Source organism: Athene noctua, chromosome 1, assembly GCF_965140245.1.
Source record: "Athene noctua chromosome 1, bAthNoc1.hap1.1, whole genome shotgun sequence".
NCBI lineage: Eukaryota > Metazoa > Chordata > Aves > Strigiformes > Strigidae > Athene > Athene noctua.
In genome coordinates, this window is record NC_134037.1 from 93,633,005 (window position 1) to 93,651,421 (window position 18,417).

At 46.1% G+C, this 18,417-nt stretch overlaps 1 protein-coding gene across 2 annotated transcripts in view; it reads left to right on the top strand.

Annotated features, from left to right (window-relative positions):
• Nucleotides 1-18,417, top strand: part of TJAP1 (tight junction associated protein 1) — a 41,828-nt gene that overhangs the window by 12,346 nt on the left and 11,065 nt on the right. For both annotated transcript variants that reach the window (XM_074896956.1, XM_074896957.1), the window contains exons 3-5: nt 12,478-12,572; nt 14,110-14,163; nt 16,072-16,230. In XM_074896956.1, the coding sequence (XP_074753057.1) occupies nt 16,105-16,230 (126 nt within the window). In that variant the 5' untranslated portion in view covers nt 12,478-12,572; nt 14,110-14,163; nt 16,072-16,104. The remainder of the gene's footprint in view (nt 1-12,477; nt 12,573-14,109; nt 14,164-16,071; nt 16,231-18,417) is intronic.

Consider the following 18,417-nt stretch of genomic DNA (forward strand, 5'->3'; position numbering starts at 1 on the left):
TATGTTTTGATCTTTGGGACTTGCAGTTTTCCTTCTGGCAATCTTTAGTAGCCTGAAATTCTGTGACCTGCCAGTCATTTCCATATTAAAGCTAGTCTTCTGCAGAAGACCTCCCTACTGTCATCCTTAGACAGTAGCAGACATGAAAGAATTGGCTCTCAGAAGTGCTCTGGCTTTATAGCATAGCTTCTGCTTTTTAGCTGTTGCCACAGTCTCTGGGTCAGTTTCTGCAGAGCTGCTGTTACCAGACTGGTATGTGCCACCCTCTCTCACAAAAGCATCATAGAATACCAGGTTGGAAGGGACCTCAAGATTCATCTGGTCCATCTTTCTGGCAGAAACACGAGCTAGACAAGATGGCCCAGCACCCTGTCCAACTGAATCTTAAAAGTGTCCAATGTTGGGGAATCAAAAGCTTCCTTGGGGAGATTATTCCAGTGGCTGTTTGTTCTCAGTGTAAAAAAATTTCTTCTTGTATTCAGTCAGAGTCTCCCCAGGAGTAACTTGTACCCATTACCTCTCATCTTTTCCATGTGACTCCTTGTAAAAAGGGAGTCTCCGTCTTCTTTGTAGCCACCCTTTAAATACTGGAACATGATGATAAGGTCTCCCCTAAGCCTTCTCCTCTCAAGGCTGAACAAACCCAGTTCTCTCAGCCTTTCCTCACACGACAGGCTTCCCGGTCCTTTGATCATCTTTGGGGCGCTTCTCTGGACCCTCTCCAGCCTGTCCACATCTTTTTTTGTATAGCGGGGACCAGAACTGAACACACTGTTCCAGGTGTGGCCTGACAAGCACTGGGTAGAGTGGGATAATGACTTCTTCATCTCTGCTGGTGACGCCCTTGTTGACGCAACCCAGCATCCCATTGGCTTCCTTTGTCGCTGCAGCACACTGTTCGCTCATATTGAGCTCGTGGTCCACCAGGACCCCCAGGTCTCTTTCTACAGACCTGCCCCCCAGCCAGGTAGATCCCAGCCTGTGCTGCACTCCTGGATTATGTTTTCCCAGGTGCAAGACCTTATGCTTGTCCTTGCTGAATTTCATAAGGTACTTGTTAGTCCACTCTTCCAGCCTATCCAGGTCTTCCTGCAGAGTCGCTCTCCCATCTGAAGTGTCCACTTCCCCATGCAATTTGGTATCGTCAGCAAACTTCATCAGAGTACACTTGATCCCATCATCCAGATCACTTACAAAGATACTAAGCTGCATTGGACCCAATATCCAATGTCTACTTGTGTGTCACTTTTCAAAGCAGGACCTCAATGGTAGGTGATTAGGGGCATGTTAGTTGTTGCAAAAGATTCTTGCCATTGTGAAACTGTTAGAAATTATTCACATTGGGCTCTCTTCTCTCTTGGTTTAATGTAAACTGTGCGTTTTATTTCAAACTAGTTGCCACTGACTCCATACCTGACTTTCAGGGCTTGGGTGTTGGTTGACAAGAGAGTGTGTTGCCTGAATCTTTGTTTTCTTTCCTCTGTTCTGCAGTGCCAAACTGAACAGTATGCCCTGTGGCAACATGAGGTGTAGCAAAATATAAGTAAGTCTGAAAATGGGCTATGTGGAATATTATTGATAGAACATCTAAGTGTATATAATCACTGGGCATTTCAGCTTTGTCATGCAATATAGGTTACGGCTGCAAAAATGGAGATCTTTTTTAGGATTAAATACTGCTTCTGTTGTCACTTTCCCATTGCCAGGAAGGGTGTAAGGGTGCTGGAATGAAATGAATGTGACATTGGCTAAGGAGGAAGGAGGGCAGATTCTTGGCTGCTTTTTTTCCTGTCAGTGAGTTTTTTAATATGTTGTGAAGAGAAAGTGACTAGTTCCTTGTTCTGGCTTCCATGCTCGCCTTCAGGACTGTGCAGGAAATCCAGATCTCTCTGCTTCTGTTTCCAGTTCCAAACACCTCTGTCAGGGAGATGTGCTCCTCTGGCTAGAGCAGTAACCCTCACCAAGTAGCTACATCTCCCCCTGGTGGGACAGGGAGCAGAAAGCAGGGCTATGGCTGGACAGTAAAACTGGGAATTGGTCTGATCCTGGGGCACTTTGAGCCGGGCAGCAGATGTGGTGCTTCTCCAGTTGAGACATTCCTTAGTCCAGAGTCACAGAGTCATAGAGCTGAGCTCGTGCAGCTGCCTGAAGCTGAAGGCATGAGCGAACAGCTTGCTGTCGGCACTGAACAAACACCTTATCTTTGCAACATCTGCCTGGCTATACACTGGCATTTGTTCATGGTCTTTGCCCTTAGAAGAGCGGTGAGCTGCTAGCTCTTTGAGTGGTTTAGTCTGACCACCAAAAAAAAAAAAAAAAAAAAAAAAAAAAAGGGGTACCTCGAACATGATGTCTTGCTTTCTTTAGGATATCTGGGACTGGTCATCCTCTACTCTCAGTTAGAACCCTTTTGAGGATAGGGGACTTCACGAGCAGCTTGACTATCTCTTATGCCCAGCTTGCTCTCTGAAGAGCTGCATAGAGTTTACTTACAGGGGGGTCTACAGGGAGGAGCCCTGTGACGGTGAAGAGCTTGTCTTTATTGCTAAGAAGGAGATGATTTTCCTTAACCTCTGAATAATTAACAGGCTTATACTATCCCAAAGGATAACAGTGGTAAAGAGCAGGCATTTCAGTTTTACAAGAGTAATGCTAGGTAGGGGATGTAGTGCTAGTCTGAACAAGCTGACCCTGTGGTAAAACTAAAGTGCTGGGTCTTTGCTGCAATTGCCCCTTGAGACAATTTATGCTCTTTATTAGGTCCAGCTGAAGAACAACACTGGTGCTAGCAATGATGACAAATATGAAAGGGGATGGTTGATGAGAGCTCTGACTCTGCCCCAAGGAGGGATTGCGTCTGAGGGAAGAGCTGAAGCAACCCTGCTTGGTCTCAGTGGTGCATTTGTGGTTATCCCCCGCCATGGGAGGAACGTGAACGTAGGAGGTACAGTACAGCATATACAGAAGGTCAAGCAGTGCAGCCTGTGAATGCTGGTGACAGGCAGCCTCCTCATGTACAGCCCATAGGGCAGGGAGTGGAGGTGTGGGTCCACTCTGCTGAGGTTAGGATCCTGCTGATAAAAAGACTGACTGAGCCCACGTGAATGGGGAGAGAAGAGCCATAGCCAGTGGCATGCTCTATACAGGTCACCAATGAAAGATGGGTGGGTGGATCTGTTTGTTTTTCCTAAACTGGATTAAACCATGTTGTGTTTCTGTGACTGAACTCTCAGAATAAAATCTCTCAGCAGTTCAGTGGTGCTTAAGACTAAGAAAAAAAAAGACCCAACAAAAAAAACAACCCAAAAAACCCAAACCAAATGAGGCAAACTGAGGCAGATTAACTACAGGGCCACGTCAGAAAAAAAGAAAGATGCTCCAGGGTTACATTCTGCTTCAGGAGCCATGGTGCTCTGTTGTTTACAGAGCTGAGACAAGTTTTGTGTCTGTTCCTGCCCTTGGCTCAGGTTCTGAATCTGCTAGGCCCAAAGCATATTTTTTGAAAGCTGTCTCCTTTCCTTGTTCTGCCTTTGTGGCCTGTTGAGATGACTACTGCCAGTGTGTAGGTGGGTGTGCTCTAACACTCCACAGCGTGCCTGGGTACAGAGACTGAGTGGAAGTTGATGGAGAATGCTTGATGAAGTCTTCAGAGTAGGCAATGGCTGTGACTTGAGTTAAGTGGAAGGCATCTGTGCCTGGCAGGAATCCTGCTTTGCAGAGGAGTCAATAGCAATGTCACTCATAGCCTCTGGGAAGGGAGAGCCACAGGATGTGATCAGCTCTCCCTCTGGCTGGATAGGTTTATTCCTCTAACACCACTTCTGTTTCTCTTAGTGCTACCCTGCTTTTCCCTGCCAGTTTCTAATGAGCTATTGCTTGTTGTAGGTGGAACAAGGATCAGGCAGCATGGTTGCAGAATTGATCCACTGCTATCCTCACACAATGCTGGAGTCTGTAATTTTACTTCATTATGCTGACTACTGTCTGTATTCAGTGCTGTAGAGATCATAAAATATTTCTGTGCTAAAAGATCTTTTCTGATGAATACCACAGAGGATGTCTCAAGTTTCCATGGCAATGCTTCTGAATGTGCTTCTGTCACCAAAGAAAGAGGGACTTTCAGTTGATTAAGGTTTGAGGGTTTTGTCTGAGAGGGAATGGTGGTGAGACTGCATGTTAGTTGTTTGCCTGCCTTTGGGTAGTGCCTCTGACTGATACATAATCTGGAGAAAGAGGAACAGACATTTGACTAATGGGAGAGACGGACTGTGTCGTGCAAACTACAGCTGGACTCCTGGACACGCTTAACTGTTCAGCTACAGATGCAGCTGCACAATCACCCAACAGTTAAGCCTGTACCATTCTCTGCCTCTCACATCTGACCATCTGCTAGGGAAAAGCTAATTAAACCAAAACGATTCTTGCTGGGATTAAACGCCAGCAGCAGAGAATTGGGTATAGTACAAATATTGTTCTCCTACTGGAGGGTTGCTGCTTTATTTGTACTTACAAAGAATTGCAGGCTATTCAACTCAGTTGCTCTCAGGTAGGTGTTTAGCTCATGCACACTTTCCTTCTCTTTTCTATCCCAGGTCTCTCTTGTTTTAGATGCAAGAAATAAGGCTGTGTCTTGCTGAATTTTCTTGCCATTCTTTTCTTATGAGAGCTGAGGCTGTCTTTCTTTAATGTGGAATTTCATGCAAAAACAGTGCACAAAGCTATTTTTTCTCCTCATGCCTCAATTTCTTTACATATAGAATGGAAATTATTCCTGCCTTCCTCATTGCATGTATATATGGTGAGCATGAATCCTAGAGATGGTGTGGCCACATAACTGTAGAATTGCTAGAAGCTACCAGTGGTGAATCTGAGACTCAAGACCAAACAGTTTATTGTGAAAATGTGCCTGCAGCCCTTTGAGAGTTGAAGTTTAAATCTCTTAAAATAGAAAATGTGCAAGTGTGGTTCCCTTAGCAACTGAACGCTTGTGTGTACCTATAATCCATGTTGTCATGTGATCAGGACATTAGAACAGCTCTTTCAAAAAAATAATAAATTAAATGGACTTACAACTGGTTGATTTCATGGCTGCTGCTTGTACTCAGCGGAAGTGGCAGCTCACCATGTTGCTCAGAGTTTTGGCACAATTTAGTTTCTGTAGGCCAGTGAGGGATTTATTTCTGTGCAAGGGGCTGTGAGAGAATTCTTACTATCATCTTTCCGTGCTGAACATGGAAAACTTGTACTGAAGAGGAAGTTAGTTCTGTATGTAGTAGCTCAGACATGGCAGTAGAAGGCGGCAATGAGGAGAGGTGGATGGTTGCGTTGCTGGAGTGGATGTGAGAAAGAGACCTGATTGAAGAAGCAGGTAGAGATGAGAGTACCAAAAGAATGAAGATAAATTAAGTCTTGATATTCAGGAGGAACAGTTCAGATAGTTTTGAATGAACAATGGAAAAAAACCCAGTAATTTTGGAATTGCTGGAATTTAATTTTGACAGATATGTTTCAAGAGGAAATGCTGTGGGAACTGAGGAGATGAGAGGTGATTTTAGAGTGTGGATTTGTAGCATGATAGATCTGTGACCTCAGACTTATTTTGTGTATGTCCTTACCCCACAGTTAGCAAGAGAACTTCACATGTTGGTGGAAGAGGGGCAGTAGTAAGACCGTGCCTGGGGGCAGTTAGATAACATGCCCTAACTCCACACTCCTCAGATAAGTTGTTGGTGAGCCATACCTTTAGGAATGAGCAAGTGGGGAACGTTGTCTTCCCAGTGTCTGAACTGCTCCAGGTATGTTGGACATCAGCAAGCAAAAGCTGTGTGGGTGTGTGGAAAGCAGGGTACAGTGCAAGTATTTGTGATCCCCCTTCCTCTCTTGCATGGGGAGAGTGGAGAAAATGTTATGCCATGCTTGTCTGAGCATTATTACGGTGTTTAGTTGGCATAGGAGTAGCAAAACTTTCAAGTCATAAATGTCAATACTGTTAACACCTTAATATACCTTGAGTGTGGTTAGCTTATATTAATTCTGAGAGACCTGCCATTCTGCGGGATTTTGGAAGAAAAAAAGCCCAAACACAAACCTAGCAAAATTTTCTTTGGAAGTAGAAAAAGGGAAAAAAAAGGGTTAACTTCAGTATTGGTAAGGATTTTGCCATTGCAGGGAAGTTGTGCTGATTTAACTTAATCAGATTAGAAACAGCTGTGATTTTATTAGTGCAGCATTCTTGTATAGGCATCCTTAATTTAGTTTGTGTCCTGTATCTATCTATTTAACTTAAGTTGATTCAATGTAAAGTGCCCTTAAACTGAATTAAGAGCATTTACCCAGGAGGGTTATACTGTTTTACATTATTTTCTAAGTCAATTTAATTTAGTGCAGTGTATATGTAGACAAGACCTTGGGGAAAAAGCTGATCCTTTTCATTACTTGCTGAACAGTATGTCATGTTTGGCTGCAGCCATGTGATTGTGGAATGAAAGAGTCTGTTGTGGTACATGTTGGTGGAGGATGGGCGAACTGATCATTGCAAGCCTTTGTACAACTTGGTCGTTCTTAGCCATAGTGTTTAATTAGAGTAGATTACTCTTCCTTACAAATTAGGCTTTTTCTTGTCTAGAACAGTTGTGAGACCCCTGAAATGTTATTTTAAGGTTCCTCCTCAGCCTGCCAATAAAAGTGCCTGCAGAGCTGTTTAGCCATGTTGTGTATGCAGCAAAAGCAACATCTCAAAACTTTGCAAATGTTTAATGTTTCAAAAGATTCAGATGGCTGAGCAGGTTTGAGCTGGAGTTTTCTACACCTAGGCAGACCTTGAAAGAAATTTTGCTTAATTTCAATGCTGTTTCCTGGTCACTGTCTCGCCTCAGTATATGCCTTAATACGTGTGGTGACTTAGGCACATACAAAGCTCATGGCCAAGGAAGGAGTTACTGTGTACAAGAAAGGAGTACTACATTACTACAGTACTAGTACTAAGTACTGCAGCTGTCAGTTCTCTTTCTTGTTGAAAAGGATAAATCTAGTCAATACATCTTGTGTTTTCTACTTGCAGCTGAAGCTTCTATGGGAACAAAACTGGCATGTGAATTACTCCACAAGCGTGGTTGTAGTGATAGCATTTCAGAATAAAGCTGCCTGCTGTAAACAGACATTTCATTTCTTGAAATTTGTTTTTGCCAGCACCTGCAAGCATCAGGGACTTAACGCCTCCTCAGTATTGCACGTGCTCTGTAGGCTGGGTCACTGCAACAACTTGTCCATCTGTCCTCTGTAAATAATGCAAATAACGTGCTCTGTTCTATTGTCCAGTTGTGTAGATACGACATAGTGTGTTAGCCATCTGTGCATCACTGACTTATAGATAGAGGGGATGTTCTGGAGACCATATTGAGGCAAGTATATCGGTTGCAGTAATGGAGCGTTCTCTAGCATTGCTATATCCTCTGTTAGAGGATTGGCTAAGTGACATTCAGTCCCTGGCACTGAGGATCTGAAGACACTAGTTTTCCTAGAACTTCTGAAACCAAAGGCTGAAACAAGGACTGCTGATATTAATTGCTGGGGGTTGTGTGAAACATAGGGAATACTTACAGGGGCTGAGGGTCTGCTTCTCAGTGGTTGAGGAATTTAAGCTGTCCCTACTTTGTCCTAATTAAAGGCCTTTTGAGTTTATGCTCTAGGAAGGTAGTATATGATTTTTTTTTTTTTCCCCCCCCTTCCCCTCCTACACAGCACAGGAGCTGACGGCGTCTTGGAAAGGGAATTCCTACACGTTGATTTTCTACAGAAATGTTCACCCACTCCTTCCTTCACTTCTTTTCAAATGTTTGCTTTCTGTAGCCATTCCCTAAATTGTGTTTGAGAAAGTTTAAGGCCATGGCTCCCAAATTTCCCTCGTGATCTCCCAGCTTTTGCCAGATACATGTTGTTAGAGTATTGAGATTTGCTTTTTCTAGCAGGGCCCGGACAGTTATTTCAGGCACTTTTGAGAGTTCTCCTAACTTTGTGAGTTGTTTTCTAATGGTCTGGTATACATCTCTAAGTATCTAAGAAACATGTTCCAAAAGTCTTCCCACGGAAGACTTTAAAAGAACACAGGTAAGAAGACAGTAGAGTGAGTGGACATGAAGCCCAAGGTGCAAAGATGAAGAGGCTCTGGAATTTTGTAGCCTAAACCGCCTTGTGAGAGTTGAAAGGATCACTGAACAAACTAAAGAGATCAAGCTAACAGGATCACTGAACAAACTAAACAGGCTTCTGGCGTGTCAGCGTTTCTGGATGAGAAGCTGTCATTAGCCCCCAATGTAGCTGTCAGTGCTAAAGGTAACTTGGCAAATGACCTTTTGCCAAGCTGGTTCTTGTGCAATTTCAGATGTAGCCATTAAAGGTGATTCTATGCTTTTATATGCATTAGAAACCTAGTGTTCATTTCCTGGTCAGAATCTCCCCTGGGTATTTTTATTCTCCATTAACATTCCTTCTGGGAATTGGATTCGGGTCCTTTACTTCCTGCCCTGTTCCTGTTCAGATGTTAATCAGCTGTTGCATTCTATTCCAGTTACATGTTAGAGATGTTAGTGTTTCTTGGGCAATGCTGATCTGCCCTGGCTTCTATGAAAGGGTTAGGGAAGCTAAGCTACTCTTAACACAGCAAAGAAAGTAGGTAGTAAAATGCATACTTAAGGTTATGGAGTGCATTTGAATTAGGGGAACTGGGATCTTTGTATTCTGGAAGGAGGGAGCGGGACTGTAAGAAAAGTATGATTCTGATTCCTTTTAAGAGACTTCTGCAGGGTGCAGTGGGTATGGCAGACAAATGATACATCTGGTGGTATTTACATTCAGCAAGAACTACGTAAGACTGTAGAGTCTAGGGATTTCATTTACCTTGGAAATATGTTAGGTGTTAAGTAGGGCTTGTTACACGGACTGTTGTTCAACAGCTAGCCTGATCCCTTTTTCTTGATGGCTCTTGGAATTGTTCCCATGCAGGGAACAGAGGTTTCTGCCTAACAGTCAAGGTTAATTGGTATGGAAAAGCAAGAATGAGCAATAATCCTGCTGAAACTCGATTGTAATCCAAGAGTCACTATAATGCTATTACTCAGATCTGAATCGTGAGCATTAATGTACAAGCAGAACTGAGATGCAAGTTTCTGCACTAGGAGCTGTCATCCTTTTTATTTTAAAATGGGCTTCAAAGTAGGCAGCAGCAGAATGGATCTGAGTGTACTTTTAATTGATATGCCTTCTCTGAATGAAAAGATCTCTCTCATTAAATGTTAAAGTGTCCTTTAATAACCTTACAGTCCTTTTCCATCGTACTTGGCACCAGAAGTCTACAGGTATTGCTTTTAACTTCACACAGCTTGTTTGGCTGTCCCAGACAAGACCTCTTGATGCAGTTACTTCATCATCCATCTTGCTGATTAGTTGATCAGACTTACTGCAGCAGCTCTTCACATAGACTGGCTTGAGACACTTGGAGACTAAGGTTGCTTCTATCCGTAAGCATAGGAGGGCAAGAGTACAAGTCTCTCTTGCTTTTGCTTCTTGTGATGTGAGCAAAGAGACATTGTTGCCTCCTAAAGCAGGATGTGCCAATGTCCTGTACTGGATACACATACAGAGTATAGGCTGGCCCACACAGCGTAAAAATGCTGGGTTAGCTGTGGTGGTCAGATATGTGGCACAGAACAGTAGAAGCATTTTTTTTATTTTTTTTTTTACATGTAGGTATTACATTTGGAGTTTTTTGGAGTACACTGTCTCTGTGACAGCTAATGAATGTTTCTTTAGTGTTGCATTCAACAAGGCCAAGTGCAGGGTCCTGCACATGGGTTGGGGCAATCCCAAGCACAAATACAGGCTGGGCGATGAGTGGATTGAGAGCAGCCCTGCAGAGAAGGACTTGGGGGTGTTAGTGGATAGAAAACTGACTATGAGCCAGCAATGTGTGCTTGTAGCCCAGAAAGCCAACCACATCCTGGGCTGCATCAAGAGAAGTGTGACCAGCAGGTTGAGGGAGGTGATTCTCCCCCTCTACTCCCTCTTGTGAGACCCTATCTGGAGTCCTGTGTCCATGTCTGGGACTCCCAACATAAGAAGGTCATGGACTTGCTTGAGCAGGTTCAGAGGAGGCTGCAAAGATGGTCAGGGTGATGGAGCACTTCCCTTATGAAGACAGGCTGAGAGAGTTGGGGTTGTTAGCCCAGAGAAGAGAAGGCTCTGGGGAGACCTTATAGTGGCCTTCCAGTACCTGAAGGGGGGGTCTACAAGAAAGCTGGAGAGGGACTTTTTACAATGGCATGTAGTGATAGGACAGTGGGTAATGGTTTTAAACTGAAAGAGGTTAGATTTAGGTTAGATGTGAGGAAGAAATTCTTTACTGTGAGGGCGATGAGGCACTGGAACAGGTTGCCCAGAGGAGGTGTGGCTGCCCCCTCCCCATAAGTGTTCAAGGACAGGCTGGACGGGGCTTTGAGCAACCTGGTCTAGTGGAAGGTGTCCCTGCCCATGGCAGGGAAGCTGGAACTAGATGGTTGTTAAAGGTCCCTTCCAAACCATTCTATGATTAGAAACAAATGTGACTGATTCTTTATTAAATGTATTTTCTTTGTCATACAAGTTTGTCCTTCTGAATGAAAAGGAAGGTTAAAGAAATGCTGCTTTTAAGAGGAAGAGGCTGGAAAGATAACACAACACCTGAAATAAGAAACATCTCTGCAACATAATCACCGTATTTCAGCTGAGGAAGAGAGACTGCAGACCCTGAATGTCAGTAAGCAGGCTGTTTTATAAGGTCAGAAAAGGCAACACAAGAGAAGATGATGAGAAAAAGTCTGCAAGTCCTCTGCCTCTTTGTAGGGAATGTTCAGCTGCTGCAACAGCAGGCAGGCAGAAACTGTGCATTCTAGAACCAAAGCCTAGGTATCAGCTACCTCAAGCCTCAAGGGACTTGCCAAGTATCAGGAAGACAGTAGGTGCCTACAAATGTTGCTTTTTTTTCTTCGGTGCTTTCCCTTTTTGTCCAAAGGATTCCTTTTTGGACCTTTTCTGTATGCTATGGACCTCTTTCTTGTTACTGGAGGCAAAGTGATGCTAACAGGTAGTGTCATTGTTTTGCATGCATGCCAAGTGGCTGTTAGTTCTGTGGGCCCTGTACAGAATAGTCATAAGCAATCTAGTGCTAGATCACATCTGTTCCTGGTGTGCGGTAAAGGTTTTGCCTTTCTCAGATCACACAGAGAACATAGCTGCTCTGCAAGTGGATTTTACACTGAGAGATCCTGGTAAAACCAGCTAGAGTCGAGCTTGTATACTGCCTGTGCAGCTGCACTGTCACTGTGAAGAGGAAAGAGGTTGTGTCTGTTTTGTCCTTGTGAGGGGGTGGAGAAATCCTCAGCTTTTTGCATTAACAAAGTAAATTGTTAGGTTTCCACTGCAGTTTTCTGACCCTTTGTGTGTTCCTGTATGTTTGCCTGGTAGATGTGACTATTGCTGATGCTTATCAGTGTGAGCCCAAGCCTTGTAGCCCTCAATGAGCCATTCCAGTGAAGCTGTAACTCTCAGTGAGTTTAGAAATGAGACTGAAACTACAGTGGGTAGTAGCTAGAAGACAGTAGAATTGAAGCTACTGTAGACTGCTAGGAAGAGGATTGTAAATGTTAAGGAACGTTACAGGTCAGAGATGGAAAGGGCAGATAAAAGGAACCAGGAGGTTAAGTTTCCTCTTGTATTACAGTGCTAATTTGAATAGCTGAAGAGCTACCTCCTGGCTAGCCTCCAGGCTCAAGTTGAGCTTCTACAGGGTAGTCAGAATGTGGACTTGACAGCAAGCTCCTTCAGAGAGAGGCTTGTGAATAGCGTAGAGAGAGGCTTGTGAATAGCATAGTGAGCAGAATTACTGCTGCCTTCTATTTCTGCATGTTACCTACATCCGTTTCTGCTTTGGAGCACAAGGTCCGTCTATTCTGCAGAGTATCTGCCACCTTGGGATTCTCTCTCTGTGGTAGTAAAGGATGCTCAAGTATCGTAGGCCAGGAGGGCTTAACTGTGCTGTTCAGTGTGGGGAGATCTGCAGAACAAAATTAGGTTGGTGTGGCAGGGGTTGGAACGGAATGACAGAGGCTGGATTCCTGGTGTTGGGCAGGAATGCCGGTGGGGAAGCAGTGACCCCTGGAGCCATCTAGAAAAAACAGCTGCCTTTCAGAGGTCAGTTACTAGTCTGCACAGGCATCCTGCTCAGTGGAGAGATGGTTAAAAGGCCTTCCTTTTCTGGGACACAGTGAAGACAAGGAGCTTATTTCACTGGAGGGTCCTGGCATTAGACAGTAGCCTGATGGTGCAGCAGTTTGCTGCTGACTTTTGCCCTGGCACCTGGCTGTGGGTTGCTCTGCGCATGCCTGGCTGTTTCCATGTGTTGTGCTGATAGGTGACTGACACCAACTTTCCTTTCTCATGTTTCAGGAGCTGTTGGCCAGATGCTGCTGGATGCTGACAGGGGAAAGCTGATTTGGAGACAAGCGGCCAGAAATGTTTGGACACGTCCTCACTTTGAATCTGTAAGTCCTTGTTTGAGGGAAAGTTGCCTGGAGGCACTGTGAGTATTTGAGTGTCTCTGGAAATTCTCAGATCATAAGGGCAGGTTTCAAATCCCAGTATCTTTTCCAGGTAGGTGGGGATGAGATGGCAGGTAGAATAGTTGCTGGCTCTGGGGTAGGAAGCAGGACAGTCCTGTTTGAGCCTGAGGAACGGTGTGCTGAGAGACAAGGAGGCCTTTGGCATGTTTGTTCTGAGCACCTCTGCAATGGAAACATGTGTGGACCCATGGGTGCAGCTGTTCCTGGAAGCCTCTGCTTGTCTACCAGCCTGTGTGGCTCATGGTTTTGCCTTGATGCTGAACCAGCTCCTGCTGGGAGTTGGTGGAAAAGCAGATTCAAACTATGTTGGCCTGATCCTTCCTCAAGGTGCACATTCTCCCTCCCCTACTTTACGGTTTGCCCTGCAGAGTAGTTATGCTGTTGTGAAGCTGTTTTCTCCTGTGCTAGTTGAGACGCGACTATAGCATTGTAGTAAGGAAAGGGGCCAGACAGCTTGTTGGGGCAGGGCCAGCACTAGGGCACCTCTTCAGTTTGTTTTGGCAAAGCTTGAGTTTGCGTGGTCCTGGTTGCCTGCCTGTTCCATTCACCTCCAATGTGTCTCTCCCCATGTGCGTACAACTGTTCCACACCTCACGCTTCTGTCCTGCCTCCCAGGCCTCGGTGCTGTTGACAGGGAAAAAGCAGCACGGCAGCAGAAGTGCATCAGGGAAGGGAAGGCTCCACTGCAGTTTCTCTTGTACCAGTGGCAGTGATGGCCACAAAGCTACACTCTTACAGCTGGCTCCCAGATCAACCCAATTCTCTTCCTGTAGTGATGGGTACCCTGGCCTTTGAACAGAGAGGAAAGTTGTTTCTGAACTTGTGTTGTATCACTGGTTGGTTGGATGCTATTTTACAGAAGCCTGTTAGCAGCAACATAGAGCATGATACGCTGCTTGCTGGAAGCCAGAGAGTAGCTTGCTGTCCTCACTCCTGGAAGTGTGGGTTATCACAGCTGTAGGTATGAGGACGTAATGTTTTGGCTCAAATGAGAGTCTGATAATTGCCAGCTTATTTGTAGAAGAGAAGCCCTGACTTAAAAGGACGAGTGAGGTAATTGTTAGCATTACCAAACTTCTGTACCAAAGGCTTCACAGGTAGCATCCCTCTGCAGTAGTGGGGAAGATTAGCTGGGAGGGTCCCATTTCACAGGAGGTTTGCTTAGTCCTTCCTGGAACCAAGGCTTCCTTGAAGCTATTGCTTCATGAATTCTGAGTTTGTGTGGTCCCAGTTATCTCAGTGTCTTAGACATGCCCTTACTGGTGCCTTTCCAGCTCTTGCTGGGCTGTGTGGCCCAACTGTTCTAAGATAATTTCATTTACTTTTGGAAGATCTAATGTGGTTTGGGGCATCCAGTTGTCCTTGACTATAAACATTCCCTATTTCTTATATATCTGTGGGGTGAGTTTTCAAACTGGTTGTTTTGATGGATGCTAAACTATTTGTTTCTCCTCTTCAGGGCATTTGAGTGAGTGTCCCTGCTTCATGAGGCTTTGAATTTGAGCCTTGTCTGGTAAGTGTTCAGTTCCTTGTGGGCTAGAGAAATGACTGTGATTTCAGCTTGGGATATCTCCATGTACATCTCCTGTCCTTAGCCTGGCAGGAATTGACAGAAGAGTTCCCTAGATCACCTGTTTTATGGTTCAATGTTGACAAACCTGCTTCTGGTCAGGACTTCAGCATTCCTCTTTGAAAAGGGGAAATGCCTTCCTAGCAGGTCAGACCCATCTGTTTTGCTTGGGAATGCAGGGGAATGTGCATTCGGTATGCTGGATGTGATTTTTCTTAAGTATTAGGGATCTCTTTGCCTACTTGAGTCTTTTTAGCAGAAGGTACCTTGAGGGAATGACTGCAGCAAGGGGGAATTTCCAGCATTCTGGTGGTGGAGATTTACAGGTTAGTGCTAGAAAGTTGTTCATGTCTATGGAAAGGCACTAACTTTTGTTAGCTTGTGTTTTTAGCAGAGTGAAGGACAGTTTGCAGATGTTCCTGTGAAGTACAAAGCGTTTTGTGGTTTGAAGCCACTCTGTACTTGGTGCAGACACCTCACACTTGCCAGTCCTCCTGGGGGACTTGGTCTAAGCGTCAAGAAGATGCAGCTAGGCAAGAGTGGGTGAGAATTGGAGAGAATTCCTGGGGCTCCATTTAAACACTTGACATGTAAAACTCCACTGGCCAAAACACAAAGCAAGTGAAGTCTGCTAGGTCACTGGCCCAGTGGTATCCATTGACTGCCTTGAAGGTATGTGAATGGGAGTCAAATGACGCTGCCTCTAGAGGAGGGGAGAGGGTGATCTGAGTTGAGGCAGGTCCTTCTCTTTGAGGTGCTGCAGGTTGGGTGCTGAAGATTGCAGAGATGCTAGACTTGATCGGTGTCAGGATCCAGCAAGGGAAAGGGGAAGGAGAAGTGGATGCTTACCTCAAATATAAGGGGACTTTGAACAATGCATATGTTGCATCGGGGAAAGTCTGGTATTGGGCTCTGCAGGGACTGCTTGGCATCTCCAAGACTTCTTGACTTGTGTACTATGGAGTGGTTGAAATCCTGGTTGCTCGGGGGGAAGTCTTCCTGCTCTCCACTGCAGTCCCAAAGTAGTGCAAGGGAAGGAGATTCTTCCATGTGTACAAGAGAGCTACTCTCCTTCTACCCCGTTTTTTGCTCTTATGCTGCTACTGCTCCTGCATCAGGAAGAATCCTGCCCAGCACAGCTCAGATAAAGGGACTAATCTGGTCTCTCTGCTAGTAGTACTGTTGCATGTTGCAAAATCTGACCTTAGGTACCAATGTCAGTGTCATTGCTCCCTAATTTGATGCCACCTGTGACTTAGGGGTGGTCTTTCTCTTTTCTGACAGAGTGAGTAATTGTAATGGTATGGTACCTCCTTCTGACAAGCATCCTGTGGTCAGCTCCATTGGGGTTCCAGTGTAAGCCAAAAACTTCTGGGTTTGGGCTCTTTAATGGCTGGAGTCTCCTCCCACATAGTCCCTGCTGACAGTGACAGCACATGATCAATAACTCCTGCTCCAGCTGTCACTGCTGCCTGTAAGGCTTGCAGTTTCCATATTGGAAAAGGCCTTTCCTAAAGAGCCTAATCAATATGCTGCTGTGAGGTCTGTTCTCGTTAGCTATATATAATCGGGACACACACAAACTACGTGAGTGAGTGTGTGTAGAGGGGGGAGAGGATGTGCCACCCCTCTGCTCTCACTGGCTGGGAGAAAGACACAGCTACCTCTTACTTTGCTCCCTCTCTTGCAGCTGCTGCTCAGGGCTTATGGCCACATCCTTTCCCTGCTCTGTTAGCACTCTGCATGGGGACCTGCTCTGGGACTCCAGGGGAGCTGAATTCCTGCTGGGTCACTTCTAGGGTTGGATGGAGCACCTGTGACTCTCTTCTATGCATTTTCTGCTGTTGGTAGGTAACCTGCTTTCGGAGCCACGCAGGTGGGAGGATGTCAAGCACAGCTCCATTGAAGAAGCCTTACCGCAAGGCGCCCCCGCAGCATCGTGAGATCCGCCATGAGGTACCCATCATTCGTGATGACCAGGATGGAGTGATCTTGGCCGAGCAGAGTCAGGTAACAGCTTGCCGGGTGGCAAAGGGCTTAACACCATTGCACCAGCAAACAGGGTTTAGTTACACCGAGGCAGGCCAGCTCAAGCAGGCAGAGGGGTTTGGGGTTTGCAACCTGAACTTCTCCTCATCGTGGTCCTTGGAGTCCAGCAGTGAGAAGGAGGTGACAGGGTGCAGAGCAGAGTTGAATATCAAGAACCAGACTGTCTTGCCAGCACTTCCACGTGGTGGGAAGATGGGTCAGCGAAGTGGGAAGCGGTGCCCAAACCGCAGTCGTGGGCACCTCAGCAAATTTGTGAGCCATAGCATGGAGACAGTTGCAGTGTCTGGAGATGAAAGACACCATCCCCCTTGCTCTTTCAAGAGCGGAAGCCTGGAACGCTCACTTATGTTTAAAGAGCCTCCTGAAGTCCTGACACCGGGGAAGTTTCGGGTCTCCTCTACACATCCGCCTCTCAAAGGGATCCTGAAGCAGACCAGTGTGACAGGCCCATGCCCTGAGAGCTTACCCAAGTCCCACTCAGTAGAGACACTTTCCTGTGGTCGTGGCTCACAGAAGTACAGTGATCCGCAGCTCTGCCTCAGCCGTAGGGAGAAGCGCTCACCGGAGCACAGCAGCAGCAGTGCCACTAGCTCTGTCAAGCACAGGGAGAAGATCACAGAGGAAAAACTGCAGTTCTCGAAATTCTTAGATGAGATTACCCAGCAGGTGCTGAGTCCCATCCGCTTGCGCTCACTGGGAGAGACCAGGGGAGCAGAACAAGACCGGAACTCTCTCCTTTTCCCCAGAAGCCCCATGCCAGAACGCCAAGGGGAAGGTCACCTGCAAGGGGTCAAAACCAAGCGTGCAACTGAAAGATCCCCCTTCCCAAGCAGAAGAAAGACAGCAAAGAGATGTGAGGGGCTGGGAATGGCTTCGTGTCAGAGAAAGTGTGCTGAGGAGGCTGGGAGAACCTCCAGACTAAGAAAGAAACCTGTCCTTGGGAGGAAGAACAGTAAGGAAAAACTCCTTTCCTTGGAGACAAGGGTAGTAGATCTGTGTCAGTATGAGCTGCAGCAGCTGGCAGACCTGGGGCTGGCAGGGACATCCTCTGGGCAGCAGCACCCACTGTCTTCATGGAAAAGCAGTGCAGAGGGCAGAAGGGATGAAAGCAGTCCCTGTTCACAGCTATTACAGCCACACCATCTGTGTGCTAAACTTGGGCAGAAGCATGCAGTGGAGCCGAACTACCCAGAGAAAGGATCCTTCTCCACTCCAACACTCTGGAGTTGGGAGGAGAGGCCTGCCCCATCTAGATCCTCCCCTTCCTTCAGCCTGGCACTAAACAAGGTAGGTGCCAAGGCCACTGGCTCACAGTCAGGGGTCTCACAAAGGCTAGAGGCCCCACGGGGATCTCATCTAGCCTGTAATGGCAGTGGGGAGAGTGAGAGCAGGCCCCCAGACCTCAGGCTGTAGGTGCTTAATCACCAGAAGCTGCTCTCTTGTGGGTGCCACTCATGGCTGTGCTCCAAGTTGCGTATATCTTACTGGGAAGAACCGGCTTCCCTTTGGTCCCAGGAGTTAGGAAGGCAGGAGCTGGTGCTGTTCTCCCCACTGCAAACTTCCTAGGTTTGCAGGTTGGAGGCCCTCCAGGCTGTGGGGCAGGAGGCAGGCAGCTCTGTTGTCTGGAGGTGTTGGAATATTCCTGGCTGTCTTGGGGTACTGGATCTGTGTATGATGTCTGTTTCAGGTCTTTTTAAGCCTTCTCTTTTTTCCAGCCTGCTTTTGGGGCCATTGCCTTGTTTTAATAGGAATCACATTATCCCCTTTTCCTGGCCACTAGCATCTGCTGTGTGTGTATTTGTGGGGTAGGGGAGGCAGTTGCTAGGTAATTCTGCATGAATTAACTGATTGCCATCTGGGGTCAGGAGGTAAGAAAAGAATGGATTGATACTTTGCCTTTAGGGACAGGAGGATGTGTGCAGGTGGTAAGAATTATTTTAAAATGTGAATTGGTGAAGGAAGCAGCCCCATGATATCTTAGGGCCAGGACTGAGGTGGTTTGCCTTCTGTAATACAGCTAGCAGCTCAACAACCTCATCCACAGCTGTCTGTAAAAACACCCAAAGCTGGCTGTGACACTTAATGGACAATCTAAAGCATGGCAGCACTTCGGGTTTGCACAGTGGTGTTTGTACCAAGCATCAAAAG